The 22,648-nt window shown below is 45.5% G+C and overlaps 1 protein-coding gene across 1 annotated transcript in view; it reads right to left on the minus strand.

Moving 5' to 3' along the window:
* Positions 1-3,800: 3,800 nt before the first annotated feature.
* PYGB (glycogen phosphorylase B) overlaps positions 3,801-22,648 on the minus strand; it is a 46,847-nt gene continuing 27,999 nt past the window's right edge. Inside the window, exons 7-20 of the mRNA XM_044428460.1 lie at positions 22,248-22,330; positions 21,634-21,777; positions 20,340-20,432; positions 19,220-19,366; positions 18,331-18,494; positions 17,547-17,661; positions 15,156-15,257; positions 14,821-14,968; positions 14,355-14,413; positions 13,466-13,607; positions 12,577-12,784; positions 11,944-12,078; positions 11,011-11,077; positions 3,801-9,843 (exon numbers count right to left, since the gene is read on the minus strand). Coding sequence (XP_044284395.1) covers positions 9,691-9,843; positions 11,011-11,077; positions 11,944-12,078; positions 12,577-12,784; positions 13,466-13,607; positions 14,355-14,413; positions 14,821-14,968; positions 15,156-15,257; positions 17,547-17,661; positions 18,331-18,494; positions 19,220-19,366; positions 20,340-20,432; positions 21,634-21,777; positions 22,248-22,330 — 1,760 coding nt within the window. The 3' untranslated portion in view covers positions 3,801-9,690. The remainder of the gene's footprint in view (positions 9,844-11,010; positions 11,078-11,943; positions 12,079-12,576; positions 12,785-13,465; positions 13,608-14,354; positions 14,414-14,820; positions 14,969-15,155; positions 15,258-17,546; positions 17,662-18,330; positions 18,495-19,219; positions 19,367-20,339; positions 20,433-21,633; positions 21,778-22,247; positions 22,331-22,648) is intronic.

Below are 22,648 nucleotides of genomic sequence, written 5' to 3' on the forward strand. Positions count from 1 at the left end.
CTTTTTTCTGATAGCCTGGTTTTGTTTTTTAATGCATTATGGTTTTTGGCATCTCCAGATACGTCCAGGAAAATGAGACCAAAAAGGCAAGTAGAATTGTAAAATGGCTGACATAACCAGGAAGAATCCAAAGAACTTCATTTCTAGGTATAAGGATAACGAGGCTTACATAACTGGGTTTTCCTGGTGCAGATCTGGCACCACCCCTCAAAAACAACTTTAACCAGTAAGGAGATCAGTTGGGGATAAGTAGAAATTGGTGGAACTCTGACATGTGCCTGCACAAAAGATTCTGGCTCCTGGGTCTATGCTAAAAAAAGGTTGTGTTGAAATAAATCACAGGAAAAATGAATTAAGTAACCAATCCCATGAGATTCATTACAGTCACAATCCTGACAACTTTTCATGACAAATTCTGTACTCTGAATGGCTTTGGCAAAGCATTTCTCAAAGTGATGCCTTGTGCTGTGTAGCAACCCCCTTTTTGCAACTCACATTTCATTGTGGATGTGGGTTTTGCTCCTTGGCAATGCAGTGATGCTTCAGTCTCTCTCTGCCTTGCAAGGTACCGTTGTGATACCTCCCAGTCTTGGTCCATAGGGGTTGAGGGGTGGGTTCTCAAGAGTCCTCCTCTCCCGATATACAACCTGCCATCTGGACCTCCTCCTGTGCTCCTGGGAAGACCTGGAGCATTTTGCATCATGGGACTGGGTGCTACCAAAAGCAGTGATGGTGGTGACAGCTGAGGCGACTCCTGCCGGGGAGTGGCTGTGCCATCACGAGAAACGAGACAGGGAGGATGTCAGTGATTGTGCAGTTATATGAGCCATCTTCAACTTCTTTGTCAGCTTGGCTGCAAGATCTGGCCTTCAGGGTAGCACAACCTGCCATTGGTGGTGGGTCTTGAAGAGTCAATAATAGGTGTGGGACCGCTGACTAAATCATGGCAACCAGAGCTGTTGGTAGGATGGAACCTGTTAAGATGGTACCAAAGCCAAAGTGGTACCAAAACTGTAGTAAAAGTTGGCTTGAAATACATTTGGAGTGGGCATGAGTCTCACTGCTTTCCTAAGTCAGCCATTCATAGCCTCATTCCGACAGTGCTGTGCAAAGACAAGAGAACTATTCTACACATTCTTAGCAAATTTTCTGTGATGTTACAGGATTCTACCACACATCACTCCACACAGAAAGGCTGGAATGTGGCCACCTGTCAGTAGTAGTTCATCCCCACAATCTGCAAGTCTACAGAAAGGCCCTGTAAGGCTGCTGAAAGGGATTCACAAAGGTGGCAACACAGTATGTAAAACCATTAAGAAAGAGAATTAACAAAAATAGAAAATAGGAGGAGAAGGAGGAAACTGCTGAACAAAGCTCAACTTGATCTCTTTCTGTACCATCAACCACTGTATTCTGGATAGGCTGAACTGGGTACTGGAGACATTGCAGTGGTTCTACTAAGACAGCCAACTCTACAAGGCAGTGTGTGTGTGTGTGGGGGGGGGATTATGGCTCTGTGTCTTGGCAATCAAACTCTTATTTATTTAAAGTTTTTATATGCCATCCCCTTGCTACAGAGCCTCGGGATGGCTCACAGAAATAAATAAAACAATTACAAATTAAAACTCTTCACTTTTATTGTTTTATTGCCTGTGCTGTTTGACATCTACTGGGCCGGAATGTGAGCCGAGATGTTACCAGTATCATTATTATTACATTGCATTTATATCTCACTTTTTCCCCTCCTCAGAGCTGTAGAGGCCCTATTAAAATGTGTTTTCATGGCATGTCTGGTACCCTCCCATGGGTAGTGCATTATCGTTCACCAAATGCAAACAAAGTGAAGTTCTTTGGAGTGCCATAATGATTTGTCCTTCACTTACAGAGCTGAAAGAGGGCTTAATGAATACCCAGCTGAATTTTTTCCTCAGAGAGGCTGCTCTGTATCACAGCACGTTACCTGGAAAATCAAAGTACCTGCCCTGAGAATATGCAGCCATTGTTTTCATCACCTGTAATCCCATCAATTGGTTATAAAAAAATAAAATATTATTACAAATTCCAGAGGGTCCTATTAGAATAAGGAATTGGCTTCCAAGGGAGGTGGGTGAGGCCCCATCAGTGAGGGTATTCAAGGAATGACTGGGCAACCAGCTGGAGCCGGGAGTCAGACTAAATGGCTCAGGTGACCTCTTCTGACATGCTTTGCTTCTGTGTTTCCATTTTACAGAGTACCATCCAGTAGCTGAAGGGCTGTCTTGTTCAGTTCCATTGAACCATAAGAATTTTTGCCAGCATATTTAAGAGGGAGGGGTCACCTGGGCACTATGCTGGGATGTGCTGCATTTCGTTTACAAGCATGTCTCAGTTTGGTTATATGCATATAAATTAGCATATGCAAATCAATGTCCTTTTGGTCTCTTTTGTAGGGAAGCATTTTGCCTGTTTTGATGATGCTGAAGTAGCAAGCCTGAAGCATTAATAAGTCTTTTCCCCATATTTATCATAACTACTGTAAATGGTTTGTTATGCCCATTTTATGTATTTATTATATTTATAACCTGCCTTTTTAAAGGCACCTCAAGTGGCTTAGTTCTCTCCTTCCCCTTTTATCCTCACAGCAATCCTGTGAGGCAGGTTAAGCTCAGGGGTAGCAACTGACCCAGTGGGTTTTATGGCTCAGTAGGGAGTAGAACCCAAGTCCCAGCCCAGCATTCTGATCGTTGCATCTTGTTAGACTCTTTTCTAAGATGATTTCATGAACTGGCTTTTGCTTAGCTTGATCTAAACTTAACGTTAGATGCAGTTTTTCAATATTCTTATTATTAAGAGAACACCAAAGATCTGAATCAAATCCATTTTTTTAAACTGAGGCTGTATTAGTTTTATTTGTATGGTTGGTTGACTGAGGTTGGTGATGATGATGAACACAAGATTTCTGGGCTGCAGCCTGCCTTAGCAGACACATTAACGATTAACTCTTACCCTCAGTCTGCTGATCAGCATAATGTGAGGTGGGACTGATCATCTCAAAACAGCCCTGGCTTCTCTTCCTAAAACCTGCTTCCTACTTATCTGTTTACAATTGTTATCCTGGAATATGCAAAACAAAATCTGTTAAGGATGTTTTGACAAGAGTAATGCGGCTGACCAAATCAATAGAACACTTATGTTGGGACTCACCTGAGCAAAGCCCGACTGGATCCACGGACTGTCCAGTCATGATCAGCATTCTCTTTTCAATTGTATGTTTCCATAAACATTCACCAGCAGGACATGATGGTGGAAGGCCTTCCTCCTTTTGTTTTGTTTTGTTTTGTTCCAAGTTCCTGGCAATTGGACTCAATTCTGTCTCTGAACACAAAGATGTCATTCTTAGCTTCTGTGGCCAATGCACAGATCCAGCCTCCATTAATTTGTGCTGGAGGCTGTGCACTCTGCTCCACAGCTGGAGCTTGATCACTGCTAACAATCTTTCCTTGTAGGATGCTAACCCTACACAAGTATTGGATGCATTTAAAGAATACATACAGGGGTGTTTTCAGAGTAGGACTTAGGGCAACAGGCCCCTTTTCAGTAGAAAGCCTAGAGGGGTCCCCATATATAGTAATGCCGGATGCCTAGCATCTGAAGGCTCTACCCATTAATGCCATGCTCTGGACAGAAAAAAGTCCTACAAAATCATATTGGCTGCAAAATGCTGAGAATCAGGATTCCATATTTAGCCACCGTGTTATACCCAAGTTCCAAAGACAGCAATTCTATCTTTGGACAAGGGACAAGAAATACACAACATGTTTATGGATGTTTCTGTGATTTTTAATAATGTTCAAAGCACGGGAGTAACAATAATATTGTAAACACACACACATGCAAACTCAAAGTCCCACAGATAGTCCTGAAAGTAGTATGATAGTGATCGACATTTATTTTGCAAGCAGTGGAACATTTCTGTCAGAACTTAGGTCACCCACTTCGGCATCTTGCAGGCCACTCCTTGGGAGACAGTAACTTGTGAGAAGGAATCACAATATTGAAATAAGGACCTTGGAAATAGTTCTGCTTTTGCCGTTTTCAGCTCAAACTGGAAAGGGGCCCATTTTTCTGCATATTTTTGGAAAAGTGCATACTTTCCTTCACCCCTTTGACTAAAATGTGAAAATGTGTAGACTTTTTAAAGACGAGCGTGAATTTCAAGGTGTGTGTTTTTAATGGGAGGGAGGGACAGAGGGAAGGAAGGAAGGAAGGTATAGGGGTCCTACTCACAGTTAGATTGCAAACAGGACATGCTTGCATGATTTGCGAACAAAAATTAAATTCTTGTACATCCCTAATTCTTTATAATGGCCTCTAAGAACACAGCATAATGCACACAAGAAACAGGAATGTCTGTATGGATTTTATGCTCAAGTCTTGATATAAGCCTTCACTATCAGAAATAAATAACTTTCCCAATTGCATAAAGTAGATCTAAATTAGAATAATGTAACCCCCTCTCCTGGCATTTCTTCAGAAAAACGTTCTCTTTAAAAACAGAGAAAGGACATTTATAATGCAGGCTATATTTGTCTATTCAGAAGCAAACCCTATTGTTTTATGGGGCTTATTCCCAGCTGAATGTATACAGGGCCACAGCCTAAATGTTCCTTTCTCTGGAGTTCAAAATGAACAAAGTCCGACAATGTCCTATAAGCACTGACATGTTATCAACCTATCCACAAAACCAGTAAGGATGGGTTTTTACAGGATTCCAATTAAAAAAGCAAAAACTGTGGTCTCTCAAAACTTACAGTTGAGAAAATAAATAAAAAGCCTATGACGTTTATACTCCAGTCCATCAAGTACATTATGCACTCCTGCTGCTGAAAAGTTTCTCCCATTCACTTCAGTGGACAGACAGATTTGGACATGCAGAAGAAGACACACGGAACGATTAGAATAGATCGTGTCTTGTGAGTATCAGGGCGATGGCTGAGGCTAGCCCTTGTCTCCAGTGTCCTTAAGGCTGACTTACCTGTGCATTGTCATCAGCCAATGACTGCAATGCCAAGTCAGGTGCGCATGTATGAATGGGTCACTGCAAGTCATCCAATACTGGAAGGCAAACTGCTGATGAAACAGAATTCTCCTTCCTGCAGCACCACCCCTCCCTGAATCTACGCCAGAAATGTGAGGGGCCTCTTCAGCAGATTTGAGGGGAACAAGGCAAAGAGAAGTCTGCTTCCAGGCCACCAAATGTAGCCCTCTGAAAGGGCTATTCTATTCAAATGCCTTTCCTTGCTTGCAATAAACTTGCAGTAAAACCGTCACAATTTCTATGGGACTCTGTAAATCACATTTGCAAAGAAAATCTGGAAGGGATTTTTATGGCCTTACAGCAACCTAAGCAGGTAAAAACTGCTCATTCTTAACGTTCAGTATTTTTGGCATGCATTCAGTCTGCTGACACCTATAGCTGGGAGGGATACCTCTCTCTCATTCAACTCCCATGTCTGACCACAAAAGCAGCACACTTTTCTAACGAATTGTAGAAAATTAGCCTCAAGATTACACTAAAATTAGTATTTGATATTTGAAAGTAAGTATTTAAATGCTTGCCAGTGTTCCCTCCTCCATCCCTCCGTGATCTCCCCCTTTTCAACTCAGCAAGGAGCCTGTGGAAAGGGTAGGGAGAGCTGGACTTTTCCAGCCAGCCTCCCTAAGAACGGCTGGGGGTGGGCATCTCCTCTCCTCTGCTCTGCATGTGACCTTAAAGGACTGCCTTCTCCCATGTGGGCTGTCCATCAGTTGAGGTCAGGAGGAGGCCATCTTGCTTATTTCTGTGCCATCCGAAGTCGCCGTGCAGGTAACTAGATGGGAGGAAGCTTTTCTGTGGTGCCCTTCCAACCCTGGAATCATTTTTAAGGAACCAGGCTGACACTGACCTGTTTTCCTGAGCCTTTAATTACCAGTGATGTTTGTCTCCTTCCATAGTTTGCATTTTTGAATGTGCTTTAAAATTTATTATATCATTTTGTATTAAATTCTTTTGCCTTCCAAGGAACCCAAAGCGGCTTACGTAATTCCCCTCCTTTCAAGCTTAGCCTCACAACAATCCTGTGAGGTAGGTTAGGCAGGGAGTCTGTGACTGGTCCCAAGTCACTCAGTGAGTGAGGCTAGAACACAGATCTCCTGAGTCGCAGTCACCGCTACACCACTGGATATTAATCTTTTTTAAGACTGCAAGCCACTTTGTGCATTTTTTCTAATAAATAAGTAGGATTTTCATTTGTTTGTAAGGAAAGAAATATAACCACATCCCTCACTTTGCAGCTGTCCAGTGGGAAGGACACAAACAAACATAATTCCTTCCCCATTAATGGTCTTTGATCCCTCCATTTCTGACATGGTTCACTTCTCAATGGGTACAAGATGATGCGGGAGGAAGATGTGCTTGGATCATTTCAAAGCAACCCTCTCTAATCTGATGTCCCTCAGATATGTTGGACTTGCCACCTCCCACATGACAACATGGCCAATTACCAGCCTTCATCTGGCTATACTTCAACACTTCTGAAGAGCATCAGGTTGGACTCTACCACTAGGTTACAAAAAGAACGTGTTATGTTCATATGCTAGAGAAATCTTTGCCATTTTCTGCCCCACCTTTCCTTGACTATCTTTAACTTGATCATTCCCTATAAAGTGTATTCTAAACAACATTCCAGAATCCTTTGCAGCAAGTTGGGTCAAGATGGCCTCTGAAGTATTCCCTGATGGCGAAAGTTTGGAAAACACTGATGTATGCAATGAAGCTATTCAGATTGTATCTCAGCTTATCAAACCAAGATTTGCATGAGTCCTTTGCCAGTTCATGCAGGCCTTTCATTCCTTCTTTTGTAGCATGCAGCCACCAGACGAGGAAGCTCCAATTAACCATGACTTCCCACTTCATCCAAACCAGTTTTGGAGCAAGCCAAATGCTTATCAGTTTTGGAGCAAGCCAGAATCCTAAACCAACTTTAAACTATATTGACTTTTTTTGAAGCTGGTAACCATATTTTCCCAGTTCATACAAACCAGTAGACCATGGTTAATGGGTGACCTCCTGGTTTGAGGGCTGCATGTTGTGAATGAACCCTCAAAGGGGCTAAGTCCATGGACAAAATGTCTGCAAATATCTTAGCTCATTGCAGAGATATGATCACCTGAAGTTGCTGGACTGATTTATCCAACAATCCAAGGATTTAACCCCTCAACCATACAATAGAAACTGGAGTGTTTAATTTGCCAATAGAAATCCTGACTGTAGATCTTTTGCCTGTGACGCCACAAAGCTGCACTGATGGCTAAAATATGAAATTGCACAGAATGCCATAGAAAGGGCAACCAAGGGAATCGGTGCCCAGATTCCTTCCCCTCCCCTCCTGTCACCAGTGCAGCAAGAACCAAGGGGCGGCTCTCCAAGTTTGGGAAAACAACCTCTGCCAGGAAGGGGTGGAAAGGGAGAGGGGAGGGGAGGGGAGGGGACAGGAGGTGTTCAGATGATGCTCCAGCCTCTCTCTGAGGCACTCCTGATAGACCCATCCAGCCACTCATGCAAGGCAGGAGAGGGGACGATCTGCCATTCCTGCTACTCTGCACAGGGTGTCTGTTAGCCTCTAACTCCAAGGCTGATGGGTGTCCTAATAGGGCTGCGTGCTAAAGGTGTTACGCACATTCATAATGTTGTCATGCTTTACGGAATTATAATACAACCAAGTGCGGCTTTTTGATCTTTCGGATATATACATAGACATAGGGGTGTGAGCCTGAACAGGATTCAGCTGAATTCCACGGAGTATTCCGAGGGCAGGAAGGGTCCCTGGGTGGCTCTCCAGCGCATCGGCTCCGCAGGCCCACTTCTCAACAGGGGATCAGCTTTGGCAGTGCGGCTCACCTGTGGGGGCATTCTGCCAGGTGACTGCTGCTGCTAGACTGCCACTGTGCCAGCCACCTGTTCAGAAAGCAGCAGGCTGCACCGATTCACACACCCAGATTCGTCACACACGGCCCCTGTGGGTGGTGACTCTGGCACCTGGCCAAAAGAGCGGCAGCAACGCTGGTGAGGGCAGAACCATTTCTGGGCTGTGTTTCAACGTGGACTTAAACGAATACTAGTTACATGCACTCTTTTACTAATGACATCCTAAAAAGGGAAAACGGCACTTGTAAGCAATACTTGGGTTTGGGAAGCTTGTAGGAACAGATTCATTTTTGACCTTTAATTTGCATCAAAGTGGAAATTGTGTCTGCTGCAGGCCCAGCTGCGAATTCTTCTCCTGTCCTTTCCCCCGGCCGTTACAACAAACATCTACTGATCTAGTAGTAAGCGCTGGCCTAGATGCAAGGAAGGCTGCTGCTGCTGCCGCCGCCTGAAATTAACAGTCAAGGGATTTGAATAGGAGGTGCCCTTCCTTTTTAATAAGCTGAGGCAATGAGGTCCAGGAACAGGACTAATGCACAAAGGTTGGGAGTGGCGCTGCAGCTTCTGGGCACCTCGTCTCCCTCCAGGTGTTCTCCTCTGTGGGATCATGGCTGTGGCGGCTCCAAAGGCTGCCAAGTCACACATGGGCCATCCCAGCAGTAAGAAAGATCCTTTAGAGCCGCTTCCACATCAAGGCTGCACAACCTGCCACACACCAAGCCAGAGGAAGTCTATAAGCCAACCAGGGTGGTTACCTGCAGGCTAGCACCTGGCAGCCTTAGTGCAGGGCTGACAGATCATCCCCACAGGACTGGGAATCCCGGGATCCTCCAGATGTACTTGCAATCAACCTTAGCCCTGCTTGGGTATGATGAGCGTTTGGGCACAGTAACATCTCCAAGGTCACAGGTTCCCCAGCCCTGGCTTCAGGAGCTACATGTGGGAAAGCCCTGCCCCATGGAGACGACAGCACTAGCTCCTTAGCACCACTGGTACCCTCCAGAGTCCTCACCCACACCCCATACTGCTGCTTGGATGCTCCCATTGCTAGCTTTCCCTGTGAGTCTATCCATTTCTTCTAATATTCTTGAAAGGGAGAAATACACAGTTTTTGATCTAATGCAAAGAGATCATTCAAAATGAGAGGAGGTTAACTGCCAGCAAGGTATCGACCAAGACAGAGGACAGAAACACCCCTTCAAAAATGCACCTTTTTGAATCATAGGAGAGTTCCAGCTATCCTTCCTACAGAGAACAGCATCTGCTGATTTAAAAAAAAAAATTCAAGGCCTCCACCACATCCAGCTCTTGGCTTGGCTGGGTTTTTCTCCACCTCCAAACAGGCACAGGTATGTTTTAATTGAATAAGCAGGGGAGTCTGGTATAGGAACAAATGTCTAGAAATGCAGATGCCTTCTCAGCATATAGAACATGCACATAAACTGCATTGGTTAAGTAGATTTAACAGAGAAGGATGGCCTTATCTCACACTCCTTGCTTGAAGTAACTTCCTTAGATTCTGAATCATATCATGGCCAACAAGGTTTTGGTCAGCTCTCTCTTATTCTCCTCCAAAGCACCTGTTGCCTCCGTTTCAAGTAACCACCATGTCTTTGCAAATATGTGATAACCAACGGGTGGTAAAATGCATGTTTGAATTTGTCTGTGGAATTTCACTGGGCAGCAGCAATGCCCCAAGGGCAAGCCAGCCAGGGTGTTTGCATGCACCTCTTGCAGTGGCGGGTCTACTCCCTGGGTATGTTGGGCGGAGGGATCTTCACAGGCGAGGGCTCCACTCCCCAGATCTCCCTGGCGTACTCGGTAATTGTCCTGTCACTGGAAAACTTGCCAGAAGCTGCAATATTCTTGATGACCTTTTTAGTCCACTCTCTGGGATTCTGGGAAGAAAAAGTGCAAGGTGTTGGAAGTTTGGCATCCACAGAGTGCAGCTCCAGTTAAGATCACACACGCTGAGAATGGTGTAATTGTGGATTTTGAAGTGCAGGGGCTTTACCCTGTAGCTGCGCCCTCGAGAGAGGCCAGGACATCAGGCAGTGGTGTCCGTACAGAAGCTTCCATTGCTACCAAGAGCCGATCTTTTGGAAAGCTAACAGGGTCCCTTTAATGCCCCATTCAAGGCTGAGTTGCCCCCAGAAGTTTATGTTAGAAGAGGAATAGCTCATATTGCTGCTGGGAAAATATGTGAAACCTCAGTTGTCACAGTAGTGACAACTGCAGCTACACTTAGAAGGAACAGAGAATTCCGAGGAGGCTGGCAAATAGCAAAATGTGGGTGCCACATCCCTGCAAACCCATCTCTGCTACACCTCTGTGCAGCGTCTGAGGGGACAGATCCTAAACGAGCGGTCACATGCCTTTCAGACTCTTGGCGTGGCAAGAAAGAAGGACAGCTGTGGATTCTCCATCCTTCCCTGGTCCACTTCTTGGCCTGAAGTAACTAATCGGGGCCTTCTCTGTGGCAGCACCCAGACTGAGAAAGCTCTTGCCCAAGGGAGCCATCCAGCATCTCCCTTGCTAACTTTCAACCAGCTTTGGAAGCGTGTATGTTCTGGCAGACATGCAGCCACCTATCTATTGTTCTGTTTGCACTGAACTGATTTGTCAATGCAATTTTTATACTGCTTTTCGAAGTGCAGGGATTGGGGCAATTCATACGGTCAGTCACCCTGGGTCTCCTTGTACAGAAAAACAGGATACAAATTGGCTTAAACTGCACAATAAACAACATGTGCCTCTTTTTGAGAAAGGGGATGTGACACTAATGCTCTTTGGGATACATTTTGCCTTTCTGAACCTCTGGCAACTAATGTTCACTCTCCACCTACAAATCCATGGAGCTGGACAAGGCAAGAGTCCTTGGTATATGGCTGCTCAACTCAGTTGACAGAAGTTTGTCAGCAGAGTTGTGTGTTGCCAAACAACTCTAAGGACAACAGCTGTGCAGGGTGTGGATGATGGGAGTTCTGCCCTGACCCAGGTCGGAGAAAGAAGCCCACTTTCTTATCAACCAATGTCAATCGAATGGCAATGAAAGTCAGCCTTACCATGTACAGCTGTTCTACTTGCCCTTGACATTTGATGTAGGCTTCATAATCAGCAAACACTTTAAACCTGAAACAAAGAAAGAGATTGAGAATGCCCCAAGGGGTTCCCCGTCCCTCAACAGAGGGGATTTTTTTGTGAACACGCAGGCAAAGAAATAATGGGTAATGAATAGCATGCTGTTGATGGGCTTTAATAATCAGTGAATACTCTGATATTGCTCACCTGCCCTGTACATCCCTTTGCCTCTCCCTGACTTTATGGACTTTGACTTAGAGGACTTTGGGACTGAGAGGCCCTGTTCTGGATATCAGCTGCTCTCAGGATGATGAAACAGCAGAGCCTTTCCTGCAGAGTTACCCTCTCTGTAGAACTCTCTGCCCAGAGAAGTTCAATATGGCCAGTTCCCTTATGACATGGGCTAAAAAGCTGTTCCTATTTCAAGGAGCAAACGTTTGGCTGACTGATTCAAGCTGCTGCTCTGGTTGCATTTTCTTTATATGTTTTCATCCTATATTTCAAAAATAAAGTTATTCTGAGGTTCATCAATCCTAACCCTTCTAACAAAAGCATTATACATTTTCAGGTTGTTTGCTGGTCATTCTGAAAGCCTTTTGGGATGGTCTATGGATTAAACTGCTTGACTATGCTGGCTGAGGGTTACAGCCCAACCTATATGGAGGGAGCCAGATGGAAGAAGGCAGAACCAGGTGCTTTAGGAGAAGCGTTCATCTACTCTAACCTCCCTAAACCCAGTGTTCTCTGAATATGTCAGAATACAATTCCCATCACCCCCAGATAACAGGTCTGGTTATGGGAATTGTAGTCCCACATATCTGCGAGTTGATTATGGCAACTGCACACTGAAAGATTGGAAGGCCCCCAGGTTGGGGAAGGCTGGCATATAGCCAAGGTACTTCTTCGCTGGCTCTTACCTGTCATGATACAGCAACATGTTCACAACATCTCGGAAGCGCCCTGGATCATCTGGTGAGAAGAAGCCACTGCTAATTTGATCTATAACTTGTCTGAGCTCTGGAATCCTGTCATAGTACTCTTTGGCATTGTACCTGGATGGGAAAATGGCAATAGTTTCAGCATCTCTCACGAGAATACATTTCTTTCTCCTTTCTGCTCAAAGCAACGTGCAACTCTGCCTCAGAAAAACTGGAAATGATTCACAGGGGAACGTCAGCAGTAACACAAATCCTACTGAGGAGCATTGAGCCAAGTCTAATTCTTAGGGAGGGATTTCTTAGTAATCAGTCATAAACAGAATTTAAGAACAGTTGGGAGAAAGCACAAGTGGGGTTTTTTGTACCATTCTGGTATACTTCAGATGTTTTTATAAAGGATGATACTACTTCAAAAACCTCTCATTTGCCAGATCATTTTTCCTTTGATGGGGTGTGAACTCGTCCGGGCCTCTTCAGATTCTTGTTCCAGATGTGCAGGGCACCAGCTGAAAATTCCAAAGCAACCTGGGGACGGATGTTCCCGCAGGCCTGCAAACATCTGCACCCAGCCTCTTTGTCCCGAAAGAGTCGGATACTGAAGTTCATACGAACCCTTTCTTATCCATCGCCTCGACATCCTCCACCCGCATGCCAAAAATGAACAGATTCTCCTCTCCGGCCTCCTCGGCCATTTCCACGTTGGCGCCATCCATGGTCCCAATGGTGAGGGCTCCGTTCAGCATGAATTTCATGTTTCCTGTTCCTGAGGCCTCCGTCCCAGCTGTGGAGATCTGTTCAGATAGATCTGCCGCGGGAATCACTGGGGACGTGTCAAAGAGAAACCAACAAAACAGAAAACCATTTCTTTTATGAACAGATCTTTCGTACTGAAGTCCAAAGACTGCAGGGCTTGCCCAGGGTGCTTTCCTTGTTCTGAGTGGCTCCACTGGAACAGCATCCTTGCTTCACTGCCCAGGTGCAAAGCTGTGCCAGACAATGTCACCCCCCTCCATCAGCAGCGGCCACAGGAGCCCATGAGGCGATTTAATGCATGCGCAACTGGGTGCTGGCCAGATGTTCTAGACTGCAACTAGTTTTCTAGCAGTTACCTTGTTTTGAGATTTTACCAGTTGGGAAAAATTATCATGCTTTTGTTGTATTTGAGGTTTGTGTTTTATGTAAAATGCCCGGAGGGCTTTGAATATTGAGCAGTATAATAATGAAGACTGAGAATAATGATAATGATTATGTGCACTGTTTTGATTCACTGTTTTTGTATATGGTATTTTTAGTCACTGCTTTTATTGTTATTATATGCTTAATGGATTGTAATCCAGTTGGAGGACCTTTGGGCTGATTCAGCAGATAACCAATCAGTCAGTCAATAAAAATACAGTCTCATGATCCCTGATCAGTTGCCCAAAGTTCCAGCCCAAAGCATCTGGAGGATGCCAAGTTGCCCTAAATGGAGGCCAGCAATGTCATTCCCGAGTCATCTCACCTTTCTCAGCAAAAGACACTCTGTAGTTCTCCAAAAAGAGGACTTTTAGCCTGTCTCCTATGTAAGGGTCATTGTTGATGACATCTCCAATGGAAGTGATGAGCTTGATAATCATTTTGGCCATGTGATAGCCTGGAGCAGCCTGGAAGTAGACAGGGAAGGAAGGGGCCAGTGGATTAAAAAGTACTGGCAGAAAGCTGCTTGTTCATATTAAGGCAAATGGCTCCACCAAGGGTATTGTCCAGATTCCTTAATAAACAAGCCTCTGATCTTGCAGAAAAGAAGCACTCCACAAAAATGACTTTGTGATAACCTCTACCTTGCTACAAGGAATAAACAAACCAAATAATCACACCTTCTTGGGCTGGTCATGGCCTGTGACTCTTCTACAGAGCTGATCGGAACCAATTTCCATCCAGGGCCTCTCCTTACCCCTCGCTCAGACAAGGATGCAGTGCACAGGACCTGGCTGGAAGCCTTTTCAGACCTCACCTCCACTTCCCTTCAGCTTTCCCAATCAATCTTCTAAGCAAGAGGCATGCCCAGATCAGTAATTTATGCAGAAGCGTGCCAAAGTGGGTAGACTCTCCTGTGGATGGGTCATTTTCACTTTTACACATTCCAAGAGTCACATTTGCAGGTGCAAGAGAAAAGCAGGTCGCCAGTGTTAATTTGGAGTTGGGGGGGGGGGAAGAGAAAGGAGGCTTCGGCGAATGGGGCGGCATAGAAGTTTCCTAAATGAAGGAAGGTAGGTAGGTAGGAAGGAAGGAAGGAAGGAAGGAAGGAAGGAAGGAAGGAAGGAAGGAAGGGAGACAGGAACAACCAGACGCTTAGAGATTGTGGTCCTAGCTACCGGGCAGCAATCTCAGCTTAGCTTTAAATAACTTACCTTGCCTCCAATCATAACTGTTCTTGGCACATAAGATCTTTTGGGGTCTTTCCTGATGCCTGAAAAGAACAGTAGAAGATGGAAAAGAGACAGGAATGTGAACAGACAAATCTTTAAAAAGGGATGTAGAGCCCAAGGCCTAGTTGCCAAATTTAGCCCACCTGAGGTCTCAATCCAGCCTTCTCAGGTTCTCAGAATTGCCCTAGCCCTTTCCTAGCTCCTCCCGTTTCCCCCAACCACCAACGGTCTGATGGTTTCCTGGCTTGTGTACATTTTCCTGCATTCTAAAAGGCTGAAGTTCCTCTCCCAATGGCTTAGTTTCCGGCAGCGAGAGCTTCAAGCCGAAACAGGCAATTTGGCTCTGCTGGCCCTGTGCCTCTGGCCTCGCTCGCCAGTGGAAGGCAGCTCCCAACAGCTTCTCTGCGAAGGAATCTGGCCCTCCTGCTTTGTTGGTTAAGGTACTCACGGTTATACAGAGTGATGGCATGCAAGCAGTTGAGGAGCTGCCTCTTGTATTCATGGATTCTCTTGACATGCACATCGAACATCGAGGAAGGGTTGATTTTCACCTTGTACTGCTCTTCCAGGAGAGCTGAGAACTTCAACTTGTTCTCCTGGCAAAAGGAATTGGGGACTCAAGTTATGGGCTGGGGCATTTAGGTAGCAACCTGGCTTCAGAGTCTGGTTTAAGCTGGGATGTGTAAAGATGAGTCTAGCTCACAGGTTGCAGCCACATCCTGAATCCGTAATGGAGTAGGGGCTGGACTAGATGATCTTCAAGGTACCTTTCCCAAGTATTACCTGTTTAACTTTGGCTACGTCCCTGATAAAGGCCTCATCATCGACAAACTCCATCAACTTCTTTAGCTGACTGAGATCGGTAAGAAAATCTTCCCCGATCCTCTGTAATACAAAAAGTACAACTGACAGTCAGATTTATATGAAGTTTCATACAGAGTATGTGGGGAAAGGTGATGTGGTTATAATGGCTGGAGAAAAGGACTGTGACCGGAGGGAGCCAGGTTCAAGTCTCCACTCAACCTTAGAGCAAAAAGGCTGACTTTGGGCCAGATCCTGACTTTCAGCCTAACCTCCTTCACAGGGTTGTTGTGAGAATAAATGGAGAGCAAAAGGACCCTGTGAGCCACCTTGGAGGAAAAGGCAGAATATAAATGTAATAAACAAATACATAAGAAAATAAATATTCCCACTGCAGTTGTTCTCAGATCTTGCCCTTTAAATGCATTTTAAAAATTCCCCTCATCAAAAAGGAAGAAACTACCAGGGGCAAAATATTGTGCACTTAAGGGATGCAATCACAGAATTGTGGGACTGAGAGAAAAGCTGGCTAATTGCTCCATAAACAAGGTTGAAGTGAAGCAATGGCTGGCGACTACCATGGCCAGCAGGCTGATCCACTCAGGCCGGACAAGATCAGTCATTTTGTTCTCTTCCAATGTCTTGCTTTCACATCTTATATTCGATTTGCCTTCTTTCCACATCTGTTTCAATTTTATTTTATTTGTTAATGTGTATGAAATGCCATACCCATTTTTGCATGCAATTTGGTTACATGTTCTTACAGGCATTTCTTCCTAATATAAATTTTTAGCGTGGATTTCACTAACAGACAATTTCACAAATGTTCCTATGCGCAGTTTCCCCTAATGTGTGTGCATTTTTGTACACATAATTTTGATTGAAGAACCTCCTTTGCAATGTTTGGTGAAGTGCATATTTCGCAGAATTATTTCAATTTGCAAATGGATTTGAAGATGTGAAATTATGCAAGTTCACATAAGACAGCAAACTGAATTAACTTCTCTTCCGTCTCGATCCAGGATTAAATTCAGGCAGCATTACCACCGGGGCAAAACAGCCGCTGCAGTTTCACTTAAACCCACGGATTGTGCTGGGAAGGCTGCTGGTGACTTTTCCGTCAAGATAATATGAATTAAGGCACAATCTAATATAGGTTTAAATAGAAAGAGTCCTTCGATTCCCAGCATGCCCCAGTCAGCATACCTACACTGATATCCTGCCTTTCCTCCAAGGACTCAAAACTGTATATAATTCTTCCCAATCCCTTTGTCTCCACAACAACCTTGAGAGGTAGGTCAGGCTGGAAGAATAGGACTCTTCCCAGGTCACCCAATGAGCCTCATGGCTGAGCTGGGATTTGAACCCAACTCTTGCTGGACTTCCCTGGGACCAGCAGGCAGGACTGTGCAGGCCGGCTTTGACCGGTGGGTTAGCAGCTGCCTGCCTAATGTACTGGCCATGCTAGGTAAGAAAAACCCTGCCCATGTCTTGTGTTCTGTGCCTAAGGCCAGATCCAGGGGCTGCTTTGCACAAGATCCGTTTGTGGGAAAGCCTCTGCAGGAGGGGTGGTGTTTGGAGGCGCCCCGTCCCTGTCCCCCTTCAGCTCCCAGGGCTGAAGGAATTATGCACCTGGCTCTGTACCGCCTTGAAGGAGCTCTGCCCCCGGTGCAATCTCACCCATCATTCTTTCTGATGCGCTGTCATTTAAACCACCTGGTCTTCTAACAAACAGAAGGCGCAGCTGCCTCTGGCCACAGCGCTGGGGACTCATTCGACTTGCTCCCAAGTCCGACTTGAATTGCATCGGTGACTCGACTCGGACTTGACTTGGCAGCAACGAGTGAGCCGCTCGGCTTGATTCTTCTACATTTTTTACCAACAAGTCGCAGTCTGCATTTTTTACAACCGGGGGGGGGTGAGGGGGGGAGCTTACCAGGCAGGCTTGCCAGACAGGCACAGGCTGGCATGAAAACAGCAGTGGCTGCGGGATGGGGGGAAGCTTCAAGGGGAAGGAGGCAGGATAGGGAGGAGGGGGGTGTGATGGGGGAAGGCAAGGCGTAAGCTCTTCTTTTTTGGCATGAGGAGGTGGTGGGAAGGATTTATTATTGTTTAAATAAATTGTGGCTGGAGGAAAGGACTTCAAGGCATTACTGGGAGAAGTGCAGATGGGAACACTGGGGGGGTTACAACTCTCCCCCCCCCCAGCCACCCCCCACTTCCCTTTTTCCTGTTAAAGTTGGCTCTTGGGACTTGAGACTCAACTCAAGAATTTCTTGCAATGACTTTAGACTTGACTCAAGACTTGGAGTAAAGGACTTAAACCCATCACTGTTTAGCTGTGCCCATCAGCAGATGCTCCCCACAATTCACCTCCACGATGATGTCGGAGAGTCCTGGGTTGCAGAGCAGCAGCCATCGCCTGGGCGTGATGCCGTTGGTCTTGTTCTGAAACTTCTCTGGTTCTATCTCATAGAAATCTTTGAATCTGAAACACACGGATCACGAGACATTTAAAAAACACATGGGGCAAGTCCTGCGCTATTTGGGGTCCGTGTGCCAAATTGATGAGCAGTGTGATGAGCCTGAGAAAGAAGTGGATGCCATTTGGTGGTAGGTTAGCAGAAGCGTAATGTCCGGATCTCAAGAATGAATGGTCATTATTTCTTTAGCATGAATAGGAATATACTTCCTTCTTTGCTAAAAAGCCACCAAGGCAACAGTTTAAAACAATAAAACTTAAAGCCACAATCCTGTGCAAATGTAGACAAAAAAGGCTCATAATTCCCAGCTGGGAGCTGTGGGTGTTTTTTCTGTTCAAATTTAGACACATAGAAACAAAGCAAGTCAGAAGGGGTCTCCCAGGCCATCTAGTCTGACCTCCTAGTCTTGCAAAACCAATAAAAACAAGACCATTAAAAACAGTAAAAATCTCCAAATGTCACATTTTGATACTGAAGGATGTGTATTTATCCCCTGAGTAAAGGCCAAGAAGGGGGTGATTACAGTTCTGGATGAGTGCATTTCATAATTTAAGGGTAGAACAGGAAACTTCCACAATTTAGATCTCTGGTAATCTGCCCTGTTTTCTCCTTGTACCGCTTAAGGCTTGCTGGCTTCTTGACAGAAACTCAAAGAAGAAACAAGCAAGACTCACACAGAATTCTTCACAATCTCGGAGTGAATCCTGGCCACTCCGTTGACCGCGTGGGAGCCAATGACGCACAGATGGGCCATATTGATCCTTTTGCAATCCCCCTCCTCGATCACGGACATCCTTCGAAGGCGGTCAACGTCTCCAGGGAAAAGGGCAGCCACATGCTTGCAGGACACACAAAGGCAGGGCGGACGTTAATAACGAGAGCGACACCCTGGCCCGCGCAGGACCATTTTACACCAAAGGATGTGAATAAATCCCCCAAACCCTTGAAAAACTGGAGCCATTTTACTCTTCTTTTCACTCCTATTCTTAAAAAATTAGTTGGGAATACCATCAAAAACAGACATAGTCGGTTCAGTGGATATAACTGGACTATGAACTTTAATAAACGTTTGGACAATCATGGCTCCCCCCAGAGAAGCCGGGCTATTCTAGTTTGAGGGGAAGGTTGAGACTACGATAGTGGAAGGCGGGCTTTACACGTACAATGTCGGTCCCAGGGTGGTACCCCAGGACCCCGCATAGAAGCAGGAGTGCTGGAAAGAGGCAGGCCCAATGCAGGCCACCAAGAGGCAGGCCCTGCAGCTGACCACACTGCCTTGCCCTAGTCATGTCTGCCCCCAGTCAGCAGTAATTTGATGGTTTCCCTGCTTCTGGATGACTTTAAAGCTTAAATGGCACCACCACGTAAATGGCCAGAGGCTAGCATTGCAGCTATCCACTCAGCATGATCACGTGACAGAAAGGGCCAATCAAATTCCTCCACAGTCTATAAAGCTGCTGCCTCTGGCACTCAGGGGCAGAGGGAGTCTGTTCTTGCTTGCCTGCAGGCCTCTCAATCCACTCTATTTGATCCCCCACTTCCCAACCAATGCAGGCTCCTTACATCCAGATGCTTTTGGTTGATAGCATAAATAATCTCCAGGTGTCTTGGCAAGAGTTTTTCGAACATAGAGATGGGCCAGCGCTCCAGAGCTTCAGGTAGCACCGTGTGGTTAGTATAAGCACATGTGCGTTTTGTGATATCCCAGGCCTGGGGGAAAAAGATTTTACATGAATGAGTGAGTGTGACTGAAGGCCCCACATGCCGAGCCTGATGCTTGCAGCAATCAAGTCAGAGCAGCATCTTATGCGTGCTGAGGAGGTTGCAACCACATTACTAAAGGAAATAGAAGATGCTAATGTAACAGCCCATTCTAGGCCCATATTTAGGGTCCGTTTTGTGTTGGATTTTTAAATGCTGCCTGCCAAATCGATCTTTGTCAGAGTTCCATTTGCTGTCCGCCTTGAGAGGCTGTTACCCTTAAAAGGGAGGTGAGAATAATTTAATATTAAAATACAATAACATGATTGTACTTTCTATTCTTTATTTTGCAAGCCACTCTGGGAATTATGGCCAAATGGTAGCTAATCAATACATAAGCACATACGTGCATTTTCCAGGGGGGAAACTGGGTTACCCTCTTGCAGCAAGCTTTTATGGGTGACAGTCTGCTTCAACGGGTGCATTTGATGAATTGGACTGTAGTACATAAAAGGTGATAACACAATAAATCAGTTCACCTTTTAAGGTGTCGCAAGACCCTTTGTTGTTGTTACATAAATGCATAGCTATGCATATTTTGCCCTTACAGAGGGGTTATGGTGGTCTGCATCTAGAACATGGATCAAGTCCTTACTTGCTTTGGTTCAGCACTTCAGCAATCTTTCCCCCAGCTTTAATTCCCTCACCCTAATCAGGTTTACCTTCTATCTAAAGGGAACCCAGCTGGAAAAAGGTTGGCAACTTCCTCCGTCCCACCACTTCTCTCCACCCGAAATCACCTCATTCCACCCTTTCACGGCTGCTCCAGAATGAGTTGTGCTGTTAGAGGAGGTTTTTTCCTCAAATGCCAAATTCTGTCCTTCAGAAGCCTGCCTTTCTCTCTCAGGACTGACTGATCGTAGACAGGCTGGCAAGAAGCATCCATTTTGCAATCACAGGCAGCACAGCAGGGGCTCCATACCTTTTCCCATTCCATTTTTTCAACATCAACCAAGATCCGCATGAGCTCAGGAATGGAGAGGGCTGGGTGGGTGTCATTGAGTTGGATGGCAACCTGCAAAATGGGCACAGTTGTAGCCGATTTATCTTTATACTGTTTCTTCCACAACACATTTTGCTCCATGTGGCAAACCAATATCCATCATTATAATACAAGGCAATATCATCTCAGTTGCACTTCCTTTAAAACTTACTAAAAATTGAAACAAGCACAGTGACCGGTCAGCTAACAAAGTCCAGAACCAATAATGTCAGCACAACACTCACATTAAACCACATGCTAAACAGTTCATGGTGAAGACATAATATGCAGATAACTCACCCGCATCAAGCTCCCAGCAAAAGAGGGTTGGGGGAACCCACGAGGCACTCAAACCTCTCAGCAGACACTCCTCCTCCTCTCACTTGGGTCTCATGCCCTGAGCCATAAAAGGGCTTCCTCATCCCCCAAGCAAACCCCTACCTGACTCTTTGCACTGGGAGAGGCAAGATGGAAGAAGCATCTCTCTGAGCAGAGGCTCTGGACAATGTCAAACTCTTCATATGCCACTCTCCCTCCCTCCCTCCTTCCTTCTGTCCTTCCTTCCTTCCAGGAAAGGAAGGCAGCTGGTCTGTGGGAGTTTGGGATCTGAGACAGTCGGCCTTCCAATCTGTTCTCAGGTGCAGCGGGTGCTTACATGGTAACCCTTGGCAAGCCACTATTTTCAAAATTCACTTCCCAGGCTGCAAGCCGGCACAGTGGGTGGCAATCAAAAGTTCTAGAAAACTATGTGGGGGCTACAGTCACATGTGATCTGCCCCTTTTTTGCTTGTCCAGAATCTTTGGGGTACTTTCAGAAAACCTTTTTAGTGTGAAATCACTCCACCCCACACACAGAATTTCATGTGGGATCCGGATCTCTGCTTCCATTGTAACCCTCTTGTGTTTATTCCACTGCTTCCGGATTTCTTCCTTAGCAGTAAAAAATCCATTAAGGTGGGAAGATGAACTAGTTAGACTGGTTGTGTGCTAAAAGCCCTCTTACCTGGAAACATTTAGACTGCCAGTTTTCATGTGAAAAAAAGAAACTAAACTAAACAGGAAACGTGCTGGCAGATTGTGTTAAGAAACAAACCCTGGAGAGGTTCCTGAGTTTGTTGGGGGGACCCCATGGCTACTCAGCCTTGGTCATTGAATGTTCAAGGCTGCAAAAAAATGATAAAATCACAACTTTGCCTTTTGTTATTTTGGCTCAGCCCTCATTCTAAGAATTCACCTTATCAGGGAACGTCTCAAAGCAGGTTCTGACGGGGTCGCGACATCCAAATTTGGAAGACTTGAATCGTCGTATAATATCCTGGAGAGTAGCAGCTACCACAAAGTACTCCTGCTTCAGACGCAGCTCTTTCCCTTCAAAGAACTTAAAAGGACAGAGAACATCAGCAGCAGCATCTTATTCATCAGCACCGCAATCATAAAGGCCAAGGATGGGGAACCTTTGTTGAATTACAGTTCCCAGTATCACTTTCCATTGGCTGTGCTGGTGAGGGCTGATGGGAGTTGCAATCCATCAGTATGGGAGGACTACACCCTCCCTACCCTTGCCCTTGTTTTCAAGCCAAAATTGGCCCTTTTCAGTTTCCATAGTGCTTTGCAGGTGAAATTTGTTAGCAAATCAGGAGTGCAACATACATGTTGTTCCAAGAGTTAGAAGCTCATGCCGGAACACCCAAAGCTCCTCTCCCCTTACCTAGGCACTCTGGTGTTCTCCACCTGTTTTGGGCCTCAACTCCTGCCATCCCTGACTTTTGACCATGCTGGCTGAGACCCTCAACTTTGCAAAATATAAAAAAGGAGGTGTATTCTATGCAGCAAGGAAGAGTCACTTACATTATCATTTGGATACAGCACTCTGGAGATGTTTTCTGCCAAGTTTCTATCCAACACAGCCTCGATATAATCTCCTACATTAACTAGAGGAAGAGAATGAACATGGCATCAAGAGCAGTCTATCCTATCAAATGTAAAACTCCAGTTCCCACCTCTTCCAAAGAGAAAAGGAAACTCTAAGGAATAGCACTTAAAAACTGTTAATTAGAAACCCAGATTTGTCACACAGGCAAGAGGAAAAGCTCATACTTGGTTTCTACAATATGAAAGGGACCCTCACCATAGAAATGGTGAATGGGGGTGATCCATCAATTCCTGCTTCTGTGCCTCAGATGATGATCAGGGCTATGGCTCATGGGGGCTGAATTATACCCCCCCAAGCTATGCCCTTTGTTTGCACC

This window comes from Varanus komodoensis, unplaced genomic scaffold (assembly GCF_004798865.1).
Source record: "Varanus komodoensis strain SLA01 unplaced genomic scaffold, ASM479886v1 scaffold2, whole genome shotgun sequence".
Lineage (NCBI taxonomy): Eukaryota > Metazoa > Chordata > Lepidosauria > Squamata > Varanidae > Varanus > Varanus komodoensis.